We start from the raw sequence: 20,222 nt of genomic DNA, 5'->3' as shown, positions 1-20,222 counted from the left end.
GACATGCACATAATGAGATACAGACAGGCAGCTAATGAACAGAGAGAACAGGACATAACCATTCAGCAGGCAGAACATATGGGGGTGGTTTCCCACTATAAAAGGCACGAGGCACTCACACTCCGCCTCTTTCCACTGGGGACATCTACAGAGTGAGTCAGGGTGTATATATCGCATAACACCTCCAGCACGTGGCTAAGAGCTAGTCTGGTTCAGTCAGACAGAGTAGTCACACTTAGGTTCGCAGAGAGTCGAACTCACAGAGAACTGTGCTAACTGTGTGACAGATTCAATAAATCAGATTGAACTAACTTCAAGGTCTGGAGTATCTTTCAGTTAAAGCTGCATCCAGTTGCAGCCCATGTTATCTCAGTGTACCATAACACAACATGATACCAGAAGACTGCTATCCCGAGGTGGTTTAACTCAATCTGTTCCGTGATGACCAGCAAATGTATCCCCGCACCATGGAGAAGATCCAGGCTCCTCAACAGCTGAAGACCTCCAGCAATCTTGGTGCCAACTGGCAGACTTTCAAGCAAAGGTTTCTGCTGTACATTGAAGCTTCAGACCTCGTGGGTGCGTCTGATGCCAGGAAGATCGCGCTTCTTCTCTCAACTGTGGGGGATCAAGCCGTCCAACTCTTCAACTCGTTAAGCTTCACCGAAGGCCAGGACAAGACAAAGTTTCAGACCATCCTGGACAAGTTTGATAGTCATTGTGAAGTGGACACCAATGAAATCTTCGAGCGCTACATATTCAAACAACGCCTACAAGGTAAAGATGAATCTTTCAACATCCTTCTTAACTAATCTCCATCTACTAGCGCTGTCCTGCAACTTTGGTGATATTGCTGACTCCATGATCAGAGACCAAATCGTTTTTGGAGTGCACTCTGATCCTCTGAGAGAGCAGCTTTTAAAAATCAAGCATATGACCCTGTCAGTCACGATTGAAACATGCACAGTGCATGAGCACGCCAAAAATCGGTATTCCCAATACAAATCGGCTGAAAATTAGAAACTTGCTTCCCAAGAGGCAGAGAGTGTGCCGGTCATCTTGATGAAAGCGGCCATTTCGCGCGCTCTTCCCGGAGCCCCACACATGCGCGATGCGAATGGGATAACGAAACAGCTGATCACTACACTGCGCAGGTGCGAACGTCTGCCGACCCCACTGCGCATGTGCGACGACACACGGAGCGTAACAACGTCATGACGTGCCCGAACTGAGGCACCGCCCACTTAAAGAAACACTGCCCTGCAAGAGGCGGGCGATGTTTAAATTGCGGAAAGCCTGGACACTATGCAGCCGTGTGCAGGTCTGCACCACCAGTCAAGGCCAGCGCTCGGAGTGTACAACAACGTTTACAGGATTCTGATCCTGGCAGGACAACGGATCCAGAGGACGATTGCCTGGAGTCCCCCTACCGTGTGGGCATCATTACCACACGTGAACATGCCTCACCAACATCATCACAAAGCCTGTCCATCCTCACTGTGGATTCTGCGGATGTATGGCGTGCGGTGATGCAAGTAAATCAATGCCCTATCCAGTTCAAGCTGGACACAGGTGCTTCTGCCAATCTCCTTTCACAGGCAGATTTCAACCGCATCAAGAAGCCACCCAAGCTCCTTCCAGCAGCATGCCACTTCTTGGACTACAACGGCAATGCCATCACAGCACTGGGATCCTGCCATCTGCTCGTCTCCAACAGGAGCATTCACGCAAGGCTATGGTTTGAAATCATCAAGCCCGAAAGGGCCTCACTGCTCGGCGCACATGCATGCAAGCAGCTAAACCTTGTGCAGCAGGTCTACACAATGACCTCACCCAAAGTGGATCTTCAAGCCGGCATTGATGACATCCTCGCTCAGTATCCGGATGTGTTTGACGGCATGGGCAATCTGCCATATCGGTACAAGATGCTGCTAATGCCTGATGCCACGCCTGTGGTCCACGCACCACGCCGGGTCCCGGCTCCACTGAAGGAGCGCCTGAAGGCACAGCTCAAAGATCTTCAGGACCAGGGCATCATTTCCAAAGTTACAGAACCGACTGACTGGGTCAGCTCGATGGTATGTGTAAAAAAGCCTTCGGGGGAGCTGCACATCTGCATTGATCCCAAGGATCTCAACCAGAATATAATGCGGGAACACTACCCCATCCCAAAGCGGGAGGAACTCACAAGTGAGATGGCACACGCCCGGTTTTTCACAAAGTTAGATGCGTCACATGGATTCTGGCAAATCCAGCTGGATAAGTCCAGCAGAAGACTCTGCACCTTCAACACACCATTTGGCAGGTACTGCTATAATCGTATGCTGTTCGGCATTGTCTCGGCCTCGGAGATTTTTCATAGAATCATGGAGCAGATGATGGAGGGCATTGAAGGGGTTCATGTGTATGTGGACGACGTTATCATATGGTCCACGACCCCCGAAGAGCACATCTCTCGTCTCCAGCAGGTATTCCGCTGTGTCCATGCCAATGGCCTCAAGCTGAACAAGCCCAAGTGTTGCTTGTTGACACTTAAGTTCTTAGGTGACCAGATATCTCAGCAGGGTGTGCGCCCGGACACAGGCAAGGTCAAGGCCATCGAAGCCATGAAGACCCCATAAGACAAGAAGGCGGTGCTGCGCTTCCTAGGCATGGTAAACCTTTTGGGCAAGTTTATCCCAAACCTGGCCTCACACACCACGGCCCTCAGACACCTGGGGAAAAAGTCCATTGCGTTTGAGTGGCAGGCAGCTCCTCAAGCAGAGTGGTTGGAGCTGAAAGCCAAGCTCACCACTGCACCTGTATTGGCATCTTTTGACCCTGACAGGGAAACGTAAATCTCGACAGATGCGAGCCAGGACGGCATCGGCGCGGTGTTGCTCCAACGCGATGACACCTCATCCTGGGCACCGGTTGCCTACGTATCATGGGCGATGACACCCACCGAGCAGCGGTACGCCCAAATTGAAAAGGAATGCCTGGGCCTTCTCACTGGAATTATCAAGTTGCACGATTATGTCTACGGCCTGCCAACGTTCACCGGCGAGACGGACCACAGGCCTCTGGTCCACATAATCCACAAGGACCTGAACAACATGACGTCCCGGCTGCAGCGCATCCTCCTCAGACTCAGAAGGTATGACTTTGAACTAGTGTACACGCCTGGCAAGGAGCTCCATAACCTTGCCCAGTGAACCGCCGGCATTCATCCAACAGATTGAATCACAGTGCAGGTGTGGGCCAGCAACCTCCCGGCGTCGGATGAAAAGGTGATTCGCATTCGCGACGAGACAGCCAGAGACCCTCTTCTGCAACGTGTCATGCGCCACCTCGCCAATGGCTGGCAAAAAGGGCAGTGCCCTCAATTCTTCAATGTGAAGGACGACCTGACGGTGGTTGATGGTATTCTCCTCAAGCTGGACCGGATTGTCATTCCACTCAGTCTCCAGAGCTTGGTGCTCCGGCAAATCCACGAGGGACATCTGGGTGTCGAGAAGTGTAGGCGCAGAGCCAGGCAAGCTGTCTACTGGCCTGGGATTAGTCAGGACATCTCAAATATGGTCCTCAACTGTCCGACCTGTCAACGTTTCCGGCCAGCACAGATCAAGGAGACGCTTCAGCAGCACAAAATTGTGAACTCCCCGTGGTCCAAGGTGGGCATCAGCCTCTTTTACGCCAATGGTTGTGATTATGTGTTAATCATTGATTATTTTTCCAACTACCCAGAAGTCGTGAAGCCCTTAGACCTCCAAGACCATCATCGAGGCCTGTAAGGAGACGTTATCCAGGCATGGTATTCCACTCACTGTCATGAGTGACAACGGTCCTTGCTTCAGCAGCCAAGAGTGGTCAAGATTTGCCACATCATATCTGTTTAACCAAGTCACTTCCAGCCCACATTACCCGCAGTCCAACGGGAAGGTTGAGAAAGGGGTGCAAATAGTGAAGCAGCTCATCTGCAAGGCCGCGGATTCTGCTTCTGACGCCAACCTTGCGCTGCTTGCGTACAGGGCAACCCCTCTGTCTACCGCCATGTCACCGGTTCAACTCCTGATGAACAGGGACCTGCGGATGACTCTTCCAGCCATACACTTGCCTGACCTGGATCACCTCCCGGTGCTGCAGAAGGTGCAGAAACCCAGGGACTGGCAAAAGCAGGGCTACGATGCTCACGCCACCGACTTGCCTGTGCTATCCCCGGTGGATGCTGTTCAGATCAAGCTACCTGATGGAGGCTGGTCAGCTCCAGCGGTTTTTCTTCGACAGGCTGCTCCTCGATCGTACATTGTGCGTATGGCTGATGGCTCTGTTGTGCGGCGAAACAGATGGGCACTGCGCACAGTTGCCTGCCCACAACCACATTCTTTGTTGTTTCCATCTGTTATTGTCCCACCTCCTGATACCTCGAACCATGAGGCTACCAGTCAGGCTTCAATCCCGCCTATCAAGTCCCCACCACCACCTCTCCGGTGGTCAATCAGGATCAGATGCAAGCCCCTTAGACTGGACTTATGAACATTTGTTTTGTTTGCTATGTTCTGTTTTCGAACATTAGACACCTGTTTTCATATGTACATATGTTCCCATCTGCCATAGTATGTAAATAAGTTAGTTTTTCGGCCTACACATGTAAATACTTCCACATATGCGACAGAAAAATATTTCAAAAGGGGAGATGTCATGATATGCAGACATGCACATAATGAGATACAGACAGGCAGCTAATGAACACAGAGAACAGGACATAACCAATCAGCAGGCAGAACACTTGGGAGTGGTTTCCCACTATAAAAGGCACGAGGCACTCACACTCCGCCTCTTTCCACTGGGGACATCTACAGAGTGAGTCAGGGTGTATATATCACATAACACCACCAGCACGTGGCTAAGAGCTAGTCTGGTCAGTCAGACAGAGTAGTCACACTTAGGTTCGCAGAGAGTAAAACTCATAGAGAACTGTGCTAACTGTGTGACAGGTTCAATAAATCAGATTGAACTAACTTCAAGATCTGGAGTATCTTTCAGTTAAAGCTTCATCCAGTTGCAGCCCGTGTTATCTCAGTGTACCATGACATGACAGTCCCGACGCCGGTGTGGGAACGGTGGTGTTTTACGCCAGGAAAACTGGCGCAAAATGGCCACCGATTCCCTGTTTTGCTGGGAGCTAGTGAAGAGGTAGGTTACACAAACACATATATAGACAAAGCCAGTGATGAAAGATACTTTGAATGTGAGTCTTTGCAGGTAATGAAGTCTTTCCAGGTCCAGACAGTGCGACTGGAGAGAGGGATAATCACAGATTAAAGAGGTGTGAATTGTCTAGAATCCATTGTTAAGGATGAGATTTCTAAATTCTTGGTAGTGCAGGGTCGGATTAGGACAAGTCAGCATGGATTTAGTAAGGGGAGGTCGTGCCTGGCAAACCTGTTAGAGTTCTTTGAAGAGATAACAAATAGGTTAGACCAAGGAGAGCCAATGGATGTTATCTATCCTGACTTCCAAAAGGCCTTTGATAAGGTGCCTCACGGGAGACTGCGGAGTAAAATAAGGGCCCATGGTATTCGAGGCAAGGTACTAACATGGATTGACGATTGGCTGTCAGGCAGACGGCAGAGAGTTGGGATAAAAGGTTCTTTTTCGGAATGGCAACCGATGACAAGTGGTGTCCCGCAGGGTTCAGTGTTGGGGCCACAGCTGTTCTCTTTATATATCAACGATCTAGATGACGGGACTGGGGGCATTCTGGCTAAGTTTGCCGATGATACAACGATAGGTGGAGGGGCAGGTAGTATGGAGGAGGTGGGGAGGCTGCAGAAAGATTTAGACAGTTTAGTAGAGTGGTCCAAGAAATGGCTGATGAAATTCAACGTGGGCAAGTGCGAGGTCTTGCACTTTGGAAAAAAGAATAGAGGCGTGGACTATTTTCTAAACGGTGACAAAATTCATAATGCTGAAGTGCAAAGGGACTTGGGAGTCCTAGTCCAGGATTCTCTAAAGGTGAACTTGCAGGTTGAGTCCGTAATTAAGAAAGCAAATGCAATGTTGTCATTTATCTCAAGAGGCTTGGAATATAAAAGCAGGGATGTACTTCTGAAGCTTTATAAAGCATTAGTTAGGCCCCATTTAGGGTTAGCAATACTGTGAGCAATTTGGGGCCCCACACCTCAGGAAGGACATACTGGCACTGGAGCGGGTCCAGCGGAGATTCACACGGATGATCCCAGGAATGGTAGGCCTAACATACGATGAACGTCTGAGGATCCTGGGATTATATTCATTGGAGTTTAGGAGGTTGAGGGGTGATCTAATAGAAACTTACAAGATAATGAATGGCTTAGATAGGGTGGACGTAGGGAAGTTGTTTCCATTAGCAGGGGAGACTAGGACCCGGGGGCACAGCTTTAGAATAAAAGGGAGTGACTTTAGAACAGAGACGAGGAGAAATTTCTTCAGCCAGAGAGTGGTGGGTCTGTGGAATTCATTGCCAGAGAGGGCGGTGGAGGCCGGGACGTCGAGTGTCTTTAAGACAGAAGTTGATAAATTCTTGATTTCTCGAGGAATTAAGGGCTATGGAGAGAGAGCGGGTAAATGGAGTTGAAATCAGCCATGATTGAATGGTGGATTGGACTCGATGGGCCGAATGGCCTTACTTCCGCTCCTATGTCTTATGGTCTCAAGTCAGGTCAGTTGGTAGGATTTCTTAAACCCAGGCCAGATGGTGGGGGGGGGGGGGGGGGGGGTGAATGTCGTGAGAAATGAATCCAAGGTCCCGGTTGAGACCGTACTCATGCGTGCGGAACTTGACTATCAGTTTCTGCTCCTCGATCCTGCGTTGTCCTGCATCCTGAAGGCCACCTTGGAGAAGCGCCTGCGCTTTCAAAGTATCATTTTGCATCATTGGCTTTGTCTATATATGTGTTTGTGTAACCTACCTCTTCACTCACCTAATGAAGGAGCTACGCTCCATAGCTAGTGACTCCAAACAAACCTGTTGTAAGACTTCTTACTGTGCCCACAAAGAAAATCACATGGGGTCGGCAGGGCTTCGAGCCGCGGGAGTCACGTGGGAACGATTTAGACCCGCACATCTTTAAAGGGACATCACCACCTAGTCTGATTCTACCGTGTGAGGAGTAAGTCCTGCACCCTCTAAAGACAGCGCGCTCAATGCGGAATAATGGCTCTTTACCGTCCTTTTTCCTGCCACCCTCTTTGCTGCGTTTGGGCAATAATTGTTGCACATCCGAAATTGGCATGTCGGCACCACGCTTTAACAATCGCTGCTCAGTTGTCCTAAAAGGTGTATAAATATTTGTAACATATACTCGATTACAGGATTGTGGACGCTGATGATGAGGAGGGGTAACTGAATGACAAATAATGAAGTTCTTTTTGCTCCAGTCACTAGTTTGTGAGGTTGGGTCTTATGGTGGGTAATGAGGAGATTTCTCTGTAAGCAGTAGGGCCTCCTCCATGGGGACAGCGGCTGCTGCCGGTGCCTCAGTCTGTGGGCTGCTGCCCTCCCGCACTTCACTCTGCTCTCCACACTGCCCAGTGTCTGCTCCCGCCCCGCAACTCCGGCACCATGACTGAAGCTCCCAGAGAGGCCTGCAGCCCGGCGCTGCCTCTGCTCTCGCCGCTACCCAACACCGCCGACACTCACAAAGGCTGGCTCCACAAATGGACCAACTACCTGAAGGGTTACCAGCGCCGCTGGTTCGTACTGAGTAACGGACTCCTCTCCTATTACAGGTAGGTCATTGGCATCCAGAGCCAGGCGCTGCGCCCACCGACAGACACCCAGGCTTGCACCCAGAGCCATGGAGGTGCACCCAGTCTGGACAGCCTGACATTGCACCCAGAGCCATGGAGGTGCACCCAGTCTGGACAGCCTGACATTGCACCCAGAGCCATGGAGGTGCACCCAGTCTGGACAGCCTGACATTGCACCCAGAGCCAAGGAGGTGCACCCTCACCAGGCATCCAGTCTGACACCCAGACGTTGCACCCAGAGCCAAGGAGGTGCACCCAAACCAGGCACCCAGATGTTGCACCCGGAGCCAAGGAGGTGCACCCACACCAGGCACCCAGTCTGACACCCAGACTTTGCATCCAGAGCCCAGGAGGTGCACCTATACCAGGCATCCAATCTGACACCCATACGATGCACCCAGAGCCAAGGAAGTGCACCCACTGACAGGCACCCAGCCTGGCATCCAGATTCAGATGTTGTCGCTACAGAGGCACCATGTCTGCCACCCTAGCCAGGTGCTGCACCCATAGACACTCAGCCTGGCACCCAAATGCTGTAGCCTGGCACTCAGCCAGAAGCTGCACCCACAGACAGACACCCAGCCTGACACCCAGGTGCAGCAACTACAGACAGGCACCCAGCTTGATACACAGAGCCAGGAGCAGCACCCACACCAGGCACCCAGGTGCAGTTTCTGCAGCTACAGACAGACACCCACAGCCAGGTACAGCACCCAGCCTGTAACACAGAGCCAGGAGCAGCACCCACACCAGGCACCCAGGTGCAGATTCTGCAGCTCGACGGACACCAATCCTGGCACCCAAAACAGGCACCCAGAGGCAGGAGCTGAACCCAGCCTTATACCCAGATGCAGGTACTGCACCCACACCAGACAGCCATCCTGGCTTCAGATGCTGCAACAACAGACAGGTACCCAGAGACAAGTGCTGCATTAACAGACAGTCACCCAGCCATCACAACCAAACCCCCAGCCTAGTGCCTTGATGAGAATGCCTCATGCACAGAGAGGCACCAAGCCTGGCACCTAGAGTTTGCTGTACCCTGAGGCTGACACCCAGACTGAGCTGTCATTAGACGTTGTACGTTGTAACTTTGTAAGTAGCTGTGAGGATTTGGAATTCATAAGATACTAGTTTATGGGTTGGAGGATCAGATTCTCGTTTGGGTCTTTTGTTTCGGGCAACGCCAGAATTCAGTGTTGGGAACATTTATTATTTCTAACTTGCATTGATGATTTGAAAAACAGTTGAATACAAATGAGTTGAGTTTTCAAAAAGTACAAAACTTAAAATTTGAGTGGATTTTTGTAGCTTAGACGTTTCACAAATAATTGGTATTGGTAGAGATTGTATTGTGGGAACGTGTAAACTGCTGGTCGTGGGAAAGAAAATGATGATGTATGCGCTCTGAACATTTTTGTCATACATAATTAAGAAATCCAGGAGTCTTAATCTACTTAATAATCAAGATGTTCATTCCATGCAGAGCAACAATTAAGAAACTCACTAGAGTGCTGAACGATATAGTCAGAAAGGAAGAGAACAAGTTGGAGAGACCTGTGCTCCACTGTATAGCTCTATTCACATCCCGCCTTGGCCACTGTGCCAAGTTCTGGGCGTGGAAGATGTTCTAGCGAAGAGTCTCAGAACTGATCCCTAACATTTGACGAAGAATTTAAAGACAAATAGAAAAAATTGGGCTTTCTGGTATTGAAAAGAGATGACTCAAAAGTAACTTTTGATGATGAAAACATAGAGCAGGAGAGTTACTTCAAAATTACTTTTTAAAAATTTGTCCTTGGGATGTGGGCGTCGCTGGTTGGGCCTATCCCTGAGGGCATTTAAGAGTCAACCACATTGCTGTGAATCTGGAGTCACATGTAGGCCAGACCAGGTAATGACAACAAATTTCCTTCCCTAAAGGACATCAGTGAACCAGATGGGCTTTTACGCCAATTGACAATGTTTTCATGGTCACCTTTTCGACTTTTAATTTCAGATTATCTTTATTCAATTCAAATTTCACCATCTGCCATGGCAGGATTCGGGTTCCCAGAGGATGATTCTGGGTCTCTAGATTACTTGTCCAGTAATACCGATAATACCAATACGCCACTGCCTCCCCAGTAACATTGGGACAGAGCGGCACAAGTTGGAATTAATATTGCTATCAAGAACTTGTGATTGACAGGTGGAGTGGACGTCTGTGTAGAATTGTGGAAATGCCTTCAGGAACATAGACTGTAGCAACCCAAAACCCATCACTGCCTTCTCGAGGGCATCTGGAAATGGGCAACTAAACCCAGTCTGCAACCCTCATATCCCAAGAAAGACTTTTGAAAAGAAAAGTGGAAGGGATGACCTTTAAATCATTTAAGAAACAGTTAAATGCTGTTCAACTATTCCCTTCAGACAATGTAACTGCTGATTTTACAGGCTGTCCAATACTGGTCTTTACATTAGCCAGCCTGAAATGGGTATCTGGTGTCAATGCCTATTGCAAATCCAACTGGCCCTAGCTACTTTCTGTTACTACTTAAAGGTCAAACTGACATTAGATTCCTGCTGTTACTACTTGTAAAATGTGTGGCCTGGACCACATGTGATGCACTCTGAAATACTTGGGGTAAATAAATAAGCCTGTTATTCTGTGATGCTGCATAAAGCCCTGGATTGCATATGAAAATTTAAGGAAATCAAATGTAATGTTGAAATAGTTCAATATTAATAGTGGTGGAATTGCTTGAGAACATGTTACAGTATGCTTTCTGTGTTTATTTTAAGAGTGCAGAGGCAATACTAAAGTAGTCTGCATGGATTAGAAAGCTGCCCTTTATAACATCACAAGATAGCTTTGGATGAATAAGGCCTTTTGAACCCATTAGATATTATCATTTCAGAATATCAAATGTAATGTCTTGCCATCTGGCTGTTTCTTAGACAAGTGCAGAGTTCTACATTCAGCCACACTTCCTGGGAACCTGTTCCAACTGTTGATCATTCACTCTGGAAAGCAATACAGTGAATTCATTTCGTGATTGATGCATTGGTACTAAATAAGTCTGAAATATTATATCAGGCAATATGGTGCCAAGATCTACCTCTCTGTTCAATTATTCACCACTCCTTCCACCAACTGACCCACCGCTGACTAAGATTAAACATTTCATGAGATTACTTGATCTCCATAAACATTTGAGTTGACATTTGTCTGGGCTAGCACATTTTCCCTCTACTCTTGGAATCATAGAATTTACAGTGCAGAAGGAGCCCACCTGGCCCATCAAGTCTTCATCGGCCCCCGACACCTCCACCCCAGCAACCCCACCCAAACTTTTCTTTTTGGACACCTAAAGGCAATTTAGAATGATTAATCCACCTAACCTGCACATCTTTGGACTGTGGGAGGAAACCGGAGCACCCGGAGGAAACCCACGCAGACACGGGGAGAATGTGCAGACTCTGCACAGCCAGTGACCCAAGCGGGGATCGAACCTGGAACCCAGGAGCTGTGAAGCAACTGTGCTAACCACTGTGCTACCAGTCATCTCCTCCAATTCTCTGTCCAGCTGGAACTATAAAAGCAATATGCGTTCACTTTAAGTGCTCCAGTCAGTAGCTCACCAAGATCCTTGGTAAGCAAAACCAAGACCAATCTTAGCCAAAGGGTATGGAGACTTCTCTCAGGTAGCCAGTTGGTCCTGAGCCAGTATGTCAGCTGATGGTTGCAGCAGGGATTGTAAATGAACAAAAGCTCTATTTGAAGTTGCACAGCCAGCTGCACTGAATGAGTTGCTGACTAATTGATAGTGACACCAAAGGCATGAAAAAAAAAATCTGAAGTCGAATTAATAGAAGTACCAGCACAGTCGTATCCTTCCTGGTGTCTGCCCTAAACTTGCCCTTTACAAACCTGAATACGTGATGTCTTGTCCTCAAGTCATGCCCTATGCTTCCCACTGGAGCTCTTTGAGAAGGTACTGAGGTGGTACTCTAGGTATATTTTAGTTGGAATTTGAGGAAGTATTTGGTAAGGTTTTGCACATCTGGGTTTGGAAGATGATTGGAGTGTATGGGATTGGCCAGCTGGACTGTACATTGGATTGGGAAAAGAAAGTAAGGACCAGTGGAATGTTGTAGAATCTTCTGTTATTTATTCTGTAGACAAGTCTGAATATGTATTCAGATGGACTCGGTCGGTAAATAATTTAACAGAGGCAAAGAATGTGCACTTGTATACGGTGCCTTTTCTCCAGAACATTTCAAAATGCTTCATAACCAATGGATCACTTGAATTTTACCATCGCTTCACACTTGTAGTGTGGCATAGGGACCCATGGAGTAGGAATCATTGCTTGAGTTAGCTCATTTCCGCTAAATACCATTTTTTGATGTAATTGGGTTCCATATTTTGGGGAGATAATCAATTGGGATTTCTACTTCTGTTTACTTATCTGGTATCACCATCTGCGATGCATTTGTGTGACGGTCTAGTCGGTGAGCTCGGCATTTGGCTCTGCTTGTGTGGATCCCCAAATTTCTTTCTCTGTCAGTCTGGCCTCAATAAAAGTTGAGATGGATTCGCACGTAAAAAGAAGTTATTTATTTAGCTTGCAAGCTTGATTCATTTCATAGAAATATAAGAGACATCCAGTTTCCTATATCCCAGAAAGCGAATGAACAAAGAAACAAAGGGATCTCTGCAAATCAATTCAAATGGTATCAAGTTTCACATACTCGACGGACATAGGTCAGCCTATGTCCCTCCTGACCTGTTCGATCTATTCTGATTGGCTCACTTCCAATCCCTTTCTCTGGCCCCTATCAATGCAGCATCACTCTCATAGACACATCTCTTCCTGCTTTTTCCATGCGGTCTCAAACCCCTTTGTCCCTAACTGCCAGAATCAAAGTGGCTTATTTCTACATTACATTAACTAGTATCTCTAAAGTAACTATTTTATATCACATTCGTCACTTGTTCACTCCTGATGCTCTGTATTCAGACACAGGTGAAGAATAACCATTTAGGGAAGTTATGAGAAGATCGTTGGTTCATGCCTATTCCTGAATTCCACGAGTCAATCTCCTCGAGGGAAGGTAAAGTAGAAAGTTGAATGACGATAAAAAGTCTCAAACAATATAACTCCTGATTGCACAAAACAAACACCAACTAGATTTTGTATGATGGACTGATGAGCATTCAAGAGAATGTGAATTTACATATTGGAGAAAACATTGAGAGGATGCACGATCCACGACATTAAAATGTTGGACATGTAAATAATGTGTCGTTAAGCACAAAACCAGGGGACGTGTGCATACAAATTGAGGTCTGACACCTGAGATGGGAAGATCTTTTTTTTAATCCCTAAAGAGTCACAAAAAGAATACTACATAATTCAAATCAGAATTTTTTATTGGATTGGATTTATTTATCGTCACATGTACCGAAGTACAGTGCAAAGTATTGTTCTGCGTACAGTTCAGACAGATCATTCCGTACATGAAAAGAAAATACATAAGACAAACATAAAATACACAATGTAAATACATAGACACAGACATTGGGTGAAGCATACAGGAGTGTAGTACTCCTCAGTAGAGAAGATGTGTGAAGACATCAGATCAATCCATAAGAGGGTCGCTTAGGAGTCTGGTGACAGTGGGGAAGACGGTATGTTTGAATCTGTTAGTGTGTGTTCTTAGACTTTTGTATCTCCTGCCCGATGGAAGAGGTTGGAAAGAGAATAACCCGGGTGGGAGGGGTCTTTGATAATGCTGCCTTCTCTCCCAAGGCAGCGGGAGGTGTAGATAGAGTCAATGGATGGGAGGCGGGTTTGTGTGATGGACTGGAATAAATAATGAATATTAAACAGTAAAACTTCCATATGGGTTGCAGGAAAGCAGCTGCAATACTGCTTTATGTCATTTAATTTTCTGACGAGGTTAAAATTGGAGTGTTATTGGTGTGCTATTTTTCTTAGAGGTTTGATTCCAGTACAGTTGATGGAAGTGTGAGGGCTGATAAATTTGTTGCTGTGGGGCCTGGCTTGAGTGTGGAAACATTCTCCTCGAATCAATTTTTGGAAACAAAAACATAAATTGTTGCAGTGAAGCCAGCCCATCCAAACTTTAATCTACAAGATATTTATTGCCTGTCACCTTCTATCTTTCACCGATGAAAGAGAATGGAAGGAATTGTTGGAGGTGTGTTGAGAAATAGCTACCCGAGGAAAATCAGAAGCCTGAATAGATGGCAATCCAGAAACACCTGAACCAAGAAATGTCAAAACTAAAGCAGAAAGTGCGCGCGATAGAGGATTTTGATTTAAAACTGGAAATGAACGAGGTCACATTGGAATCTGCTGTTTCTAATCTGCCTCAATAATTGGGTATCAAAACCTTTCTGGAAACACCAAATAGAGGCATGGAGACAGTAGATGCAGCACAAGATTTACAAAATGATTTGTATTGCATCTTCTAAATGAAATGTGAACACAATGTTTTAAGTGCAAGAACGGGGTTGAGAGTGTGGGTGCTATGGGGAGTCAGCAAGTGAGTGAAATTAAATTTGGATTGCTGTAGTGAAGAGCTGGCACAGACATGACGGAATTTGTGGTTTCATTCTGTGCTGTGCCCAAAATATTGTAAACTTGAAAACAAAAATAAAAATACTGCAGATGGTGACAATAAAAGCAAAATGCTGAAAGCACTGAGCACCGCCCCCACTCCCCATATCCTCTTGTTATAGTTTCTGGCTGGCTAGTTGACATTGATATTCCATATATGTCATCAAGAGCATGCCCAACATTAATCTGATGAGTTACTTGGTTGCACACCTCTGGTGATTGATCTATTGGTGACATGACAGCTTTTAAGAATGTTTGATGCTCTAGCTATTGCCTGGGTTTTCTGATATAGTTGTGCTTTATTGATGATTATGTGAAAGTTTAAAAAAAATAATGGAGTGGATTATGTGGCACATGGTTTCAAATGTCACACTTGTTATTAAAAATGAAAATGCCTATTTAAATAGAGCAATTGGATGTAGAATTTTTTCAGTCCCTGTAGTGAATTTCCTTTTTTTAAAAAAAATAGTTTTTATTGAGGTTTTCACAAAATATCAACGACAAAATGAACCCAATAGAATTAAATACAGAACAAAATAAAACAACCCCCGTGCCCCCCTCCCCCTATACATAAACAATAAATTAACACCCCGAATTAACACAGAGCAAACATAGCAAATATATACACCCCCTCAGATCCCCCAGTGTAAACAAACAAAAATAAAATGGAACCCCCCCCCCCCCCCCCCCCCGGGTTGCACCTGCTGACCATTGTCTACCGTTCTGCCAGGAAGTCCAAGAACGGTTGCCACCACCTGAAAAACCCTTGCACCGATCTCCTTAAGGCAAATTTCACCCTCTCCAATTTAATAAACTCCGCCATATCATTGATCCAGGATTCCACGTTTGGGGGCCTCGCATCCTTCCACTGAAGAAGAATCCTTCGCCGGGTTACCAGGGATGCAAAGGCCAGAATACCGGCCTCTTTCACTTCCTGCACTCCCGGCTCCTCTGCCACCCCAAATATTGCGAGCCCCAGCCCGGTCTGACCCTGGATCCTACCACCCTCGACACTGTCCTTGCTACGCCCTTCCAAAATTCCTCCAGCGCTGGGCATGCCCAGAACATATGGGTGTGATTTGCTGGGCTCCCTGAGCACCTAACACACCTGTCCTCACCCCCAAAGAACCGGCTCATCCTTGTCCCGGTCATGTGTGCCCTGTGCAGCACCTTAAACTGTATGAGGCTGAGCCCCGCGCACGAAGAGGAAGAATTCACCTTCCCAAGGGCATCTACCCACGTCCCCTCCTCGATCTCCTCCCCCAACTCCTCCTCCCACTTAACTTTCAGCTCCACCACCGAGGCCTCCTCCTCCTCCTGCGTCACCTGGTAAGTTGCCGAGATCTTCCCCTCTCCAACCCCCCCCCCCGAGAGCACCCTGTCCTGTACTGTGCGTAGCAGCAGCCGCGGAAATTCCACCACTTGCCGCCTGGCAAACGCCCTTACCTGTAGATACCTAAAGGCGTTTCCTGGGGGGAGCCCGTACTTCTCCTCGAGCTCACCCAGGCTCACGAACTTCCCATCCACAAACAGGTCCCCCAACCGTCTTATCCCTGCCCTGTGCCACCCCGAAAACCCTCCATCCTTCTCACCTTTGGAGTCCCTCGCGCCCACACAAACCCCGTTATGCTCCTGTTGACCCGCCTAAAGAAGGCCTTCGGGATAAGAATGGGGAGGCACTGGAACAGGAACAAAAACCTTGGAAGCACCGTCATCTTAACTGACTGCACCCTACCCGCCAGGGACAGCGGCAATGCATCCCACCTCTTAAACACCTCCTCAATTTGCTCCACTAGTCTTGTGAAATTAAGTCTATGCAGGGCCCCCCAGCTCCTGGCCACCTGGACCCCCAAATACCTGAAGCTCCTCTCCGCCCTTTTTAGTGGGAGCTCACCAATCCCCCTCTCCTGGTCCCCTGGGTGAACCACGAACAACTCGCTCTTCCCCATGTTGAGCTTGTACCCTGAGAAATCCCCAAACTCCCTGAGGATCCCATTACCTCCGGCATTCCCCCCACCTGGTCCGCCACATATAGCAGCAAGTCGTCCGCATAGAGCGACACCGTATGCTCCTCCCCACCCCGCACCAACCCCCTCCAGTTCCTCGACTCCCTCAGTGCCATGGCCAGGGGTTCAATCGCCAGTGCGAAGAGCAGGGGGGACAGGGGACACCCCTGCCTCGTCCCTCGATGCAACCGAAAGTACTCAGACCTCCTCTTGTTCGTGGCCACACTCGCCATCGGGACCACGTACAACAGCCTAACCAACCTGACAAACCCCTCCCCAAACCCGAACCTCTTCAGCACCTCCCACAGGTACCCCCACTCTACCCTATCGAAGGCTTTCTCAGCGTCCATCGCCACCACTATCTCCGCCTCCCCCTCCCTTGCCGGCATCATAATAACGTTCAGGAGCCTCCGCACATTCGCGTTCAACTGTCTCCCCTTCACAAACCCCGTCTGGTCTTCGTGGATCACCTGCGGCACACAATCCTCCATCCTCGTGGCTAAGACCTTCGCCAGCACCTTGGCATTTACGTTTAACAACGAAATCGGCCTGTAAGACCCACACTGCAGGGGATCCTTGTCCCGCTTCAGGATCAAGGAGATCAGTGCCCGGGACATCGTCGGGGGCAAAGCCCCCTCCTCCCTTGCCTCATTGAAGGTCCTAACTAGCAACGGGCCCAACAGGTTCACATATGTTTTGTAGACTTCGACCGGGGAACCGTCTGGCCCCGGTGCCTTCCCCGCCTGCATGCTCCCTATCCCTTTGGCCAGCTCCTCCAGCCCAATCGGGGCCCCTAATCCCGCCACCAGTTCCTCCTCCACTTTCGGAAACTTCAATTGGTCCAGAAAGCAGCCCCTCCCTCCTCCAGTGGGGGCTCGGACTGATACAGTTCCTCATAAAAGTCCCTGAAGACCCCATTGATGCCAACCCCATTCCGCACCACACTCCCTCCCCTATCCTTAACTCCCCCGATCTCCCTAGCTGCGCCCGCTTCTGAAGCTGATGCGCCAGCATCCAACTTGCCTTTTCCCCATATTCATAAACCGCCCCCTGGGCCTTCCTCCACTGCACCTCCGCCTTCCTGGTGGTCACCAGGTCGAATTCGGCCTGGAGGCAACGCCTCTCGCTCAGCAGTCCCTCCTCGGGCACCTCCGCATACCTCCTGTCTACCCTCACCATCTCCCCCACCAGCCTCTCCCTCTGCTCTCTCCTCTCCTTGTGGGCCCTAATAGAGATCAGCTCCCCCATAACCACCGCCTTCAGCGCCTCCCAGACCATCCCCACTCAGACCTCCCCGATATCATTGGCCTCCAGTTATCTCTCTATGCTTCCTGGGATTGGCTCACTCACCTCCTCATCCGCCAACAGCCCCACCTCGAAGCACCACAACGGGCGCTGGTCCCTCTCCTCCCCAGTTCTAGGCCTACCCATTGCGGGGCGTGATCCAAAATGGCTATGCCGAGTACTCGGTATCCTCTACTCTCGCTATCAGCGCCCTACTCATAATAAAAAAGTTGATCGGGGAATAAGCGTTATGAACATGCGAGAAGAATAGAAATTCCCTAGCCACCGGCCTTGCAAATCTGCAAGGGTCCACCCCTCCCATCTGGTCCATAAACCCCCTCAGCACTTTAGCTGCTGCCGGCTTCCTACCCGTCCTAGACCTGGAACGATCCAGTGCCGGATCCAACACCGTGTTAAAGTCCCCCCCCCCCCCAACATTATCAGGCCCCCCACTTCCAAGTCCGGGATCCGACCCAACATGCGCCGCATAAAACCCGCATCTTCCCAGTTCGGGGCATACACATTGACCAGCACCACCCTTTCCCCTTGCAGCTTACCACCTACCATTACGTACCTGCCACCATTGTCTGTCACAATGCTCGACGTCTCGAACAACACCCTCTTTCCCACCAAGATCGCCACCCCCCGATTTTTGGCATCCAGCCCCGAATGAAACACCTGACCTACCCACCCCTTCCTCAATCTTACCTGGTCTGCCACCTTCAGGTGTGTCTCCTGGAGCATGACCACATCCGCCTTCAGCCCCTTCAGGTGCGCGAACACCCGGGCCCGCTTGACCGGCCCGTTCAGTCCCCTTACATTCCAGGTTATCAGCCGGATCAGGGGGCTACCCGCCCCCCTCCCCCGCTGATTAGCCATAACCCCTCCTCGGCCAGCCACGCACCCGCACCCCAAGCCCGGCCCATTCCCCACGGTGGCAGACCCCCTTCCCAACCACCTCTACTCGCTCCAGCTCCCCCTTTACCATACCAGCAGCAACCCAGTTTCCCCCGCCCCCAGTTAGGACCTCTCCTAGCTACGTTGCTCCCCCCATTGCACTCACGCATGTCAGCTGACTCCTGCTGACCCAGGCCACTCCCGCCTCTCCTTCGACTCCTCCCATTGTGGGACATACCCTCCTCCTCCATTACCCATCAGCAGGCTCTCCGCCTCCCCCTTCCATCCCAAGTGCGGGAAACAACCCTCGCTTCTCCGCCCCGGCCCCGCCCCCTCCAGCCTTCAGCACGGGAAAAAGCCTGCGCTTTCCACCTGCCCGGCCGTGCCACCTCACGCAGCTCCTTTTACAGGCCCAGTCCCCTCACCCCCGACTCGGGCCTCCCCCTCCCCCGAGGGGCCCCATCCCCCCTACCGGCCATCCACCCCTACTCCATTTACTTACCCCTCTCCAAGAGCCCACCCGACAGACCCAACCAAAACAGTGCCCAACCCACCCTAACCACCCACACCGAACCAAAAAGAAACCAGAACAAAGAACCCCCCCCTCAAAATGTATCACACCAACAGCAATGCCCAACCACCCATCCCGACCCTCAGTTTGTGTCCAGCTCCTCGGCCTGAACAAAGGCCCACGCCTCCACCGGAGACTCAAAATAATGGTGCGGTCCTTGTAGGTGACCCACAGTCGCGCCGGCTGCAGCATGCCAAACTTCACCCCCTTCCTGTGCAGCAGTGCCTTCGCCCGGTTGTACCCGGCCCTCCTCTTCGCCACCTCCGTGCTCCAGTCCTGATATACTCAAACCTCCGCATGCTCCCACCTGCTGCTCCTCTCTTTCTTGGCCCACCTGAGCACGCACTCCCGATCAGCGAACCGATGGAACCGCAACAGCACTGCCCGTGGCGGCTCGTTAGCCTTGGGCCTCCTCGCCAGCACTCTATGGGCCCTTCCAGCTCCAGGGGCCCTTGGAAGGGCCCCGCTCCCATCAGCGAGTTTAACATGGTGACCACATGGACCCCCACGTCCGACCACTCCAGCCCCTCCGGGAGGCCCAGGATCTGCAAAATTCCTCCGCCTCGACCGATTCTCCATCTCCTCGAACCGTTCCTGCCATTTCTTGTGAAGTGCCTCGTGCGCCTCCACCTTTACCGCAAGGCCTAAGATCTCGTCCTCGTTATCTGAGATCTTTTGTCGGACCTCGCGGATCGCCGCCCCCTGGGCCATCGGGGTCTCCAGCAGCTTGTCGATAGAAGCCTTCATCGGCTCCAGCAGGTCCACTTTGAGCTCCCTGAAGCAGCGCTGGATAACCTCCTGCTGCTCCTGCGCCCACTGCATCCACACTGCCTGGTCCCTGCCCGCCGCCATCTTGCTCTTCTTCCCTCGCACTTTCTTTGGGTTCACCACCACTTTTTTAGTCGCCCCGCTCCTGGTGCAAGCCATACACTGTCGGGGGAACATTGCAATCTTCTTTCCACACCGGGAAATGTCGAAAAAATGTTACTGTGAAAATGCCCTAGTCGCCACACTCAGGCGCTTGTTCAGGTACACAGAGGGAGAATTCAGAATGTCCAA

At 49.8% G+C, this 20,222-nt stretch overlaps 1 protein-coding gene across 3 annotated transcripts in view; it reads left to right on the top strand.

The window, feature by feature from the left end:
- The first annotated feature begins 7,468 nt into the window (after nt 1–7,468).
- Nucleotides 7,469–20,222, top strand: part of osbp2b (oxysterol binding protein 2b) — a 614,672-nt gene continuing 601,918 nt past the window's right edge. For 2 of the 3 annotated variants that reach the window (XM_072497983.1, XM_072497976.1), the window contains exon 1: nt 7,469–7,752. In XM_072497983.1, the coding sequence (XP_072354084.1) occupies nt 7,586–7,752 (167 nt within the window). In that variant the 5' untranslated portion in view covers nt 7,469–7,585. The remainder of the gene's footprint in view (nt 7,753–20,222) is intronic. The other variant, XM_072497988.1, reaches the window with a different exon arrangement.

The sequence above is a fragment of the Scyliorhinus torazame genome, chromosome 1 (genome assembly GCF_047496885.1).
Source record: "Scyliorhinus torazame isolate Kashiwa2021f chromosome 1, sScyTor2.1, whole genome shotgun sequence".
NCBI lineage: Eukaryota > Metazoa > Chordata > Chondrichthyes > Carcharhiniformes > Scyliorhinidae > Scyliorhinus > Scyliorhinus torazame.
Note: the sequence above shows the minus strand (reverse complement) of the source record. Positions and strands in the feature narration are given on the sequence as shown.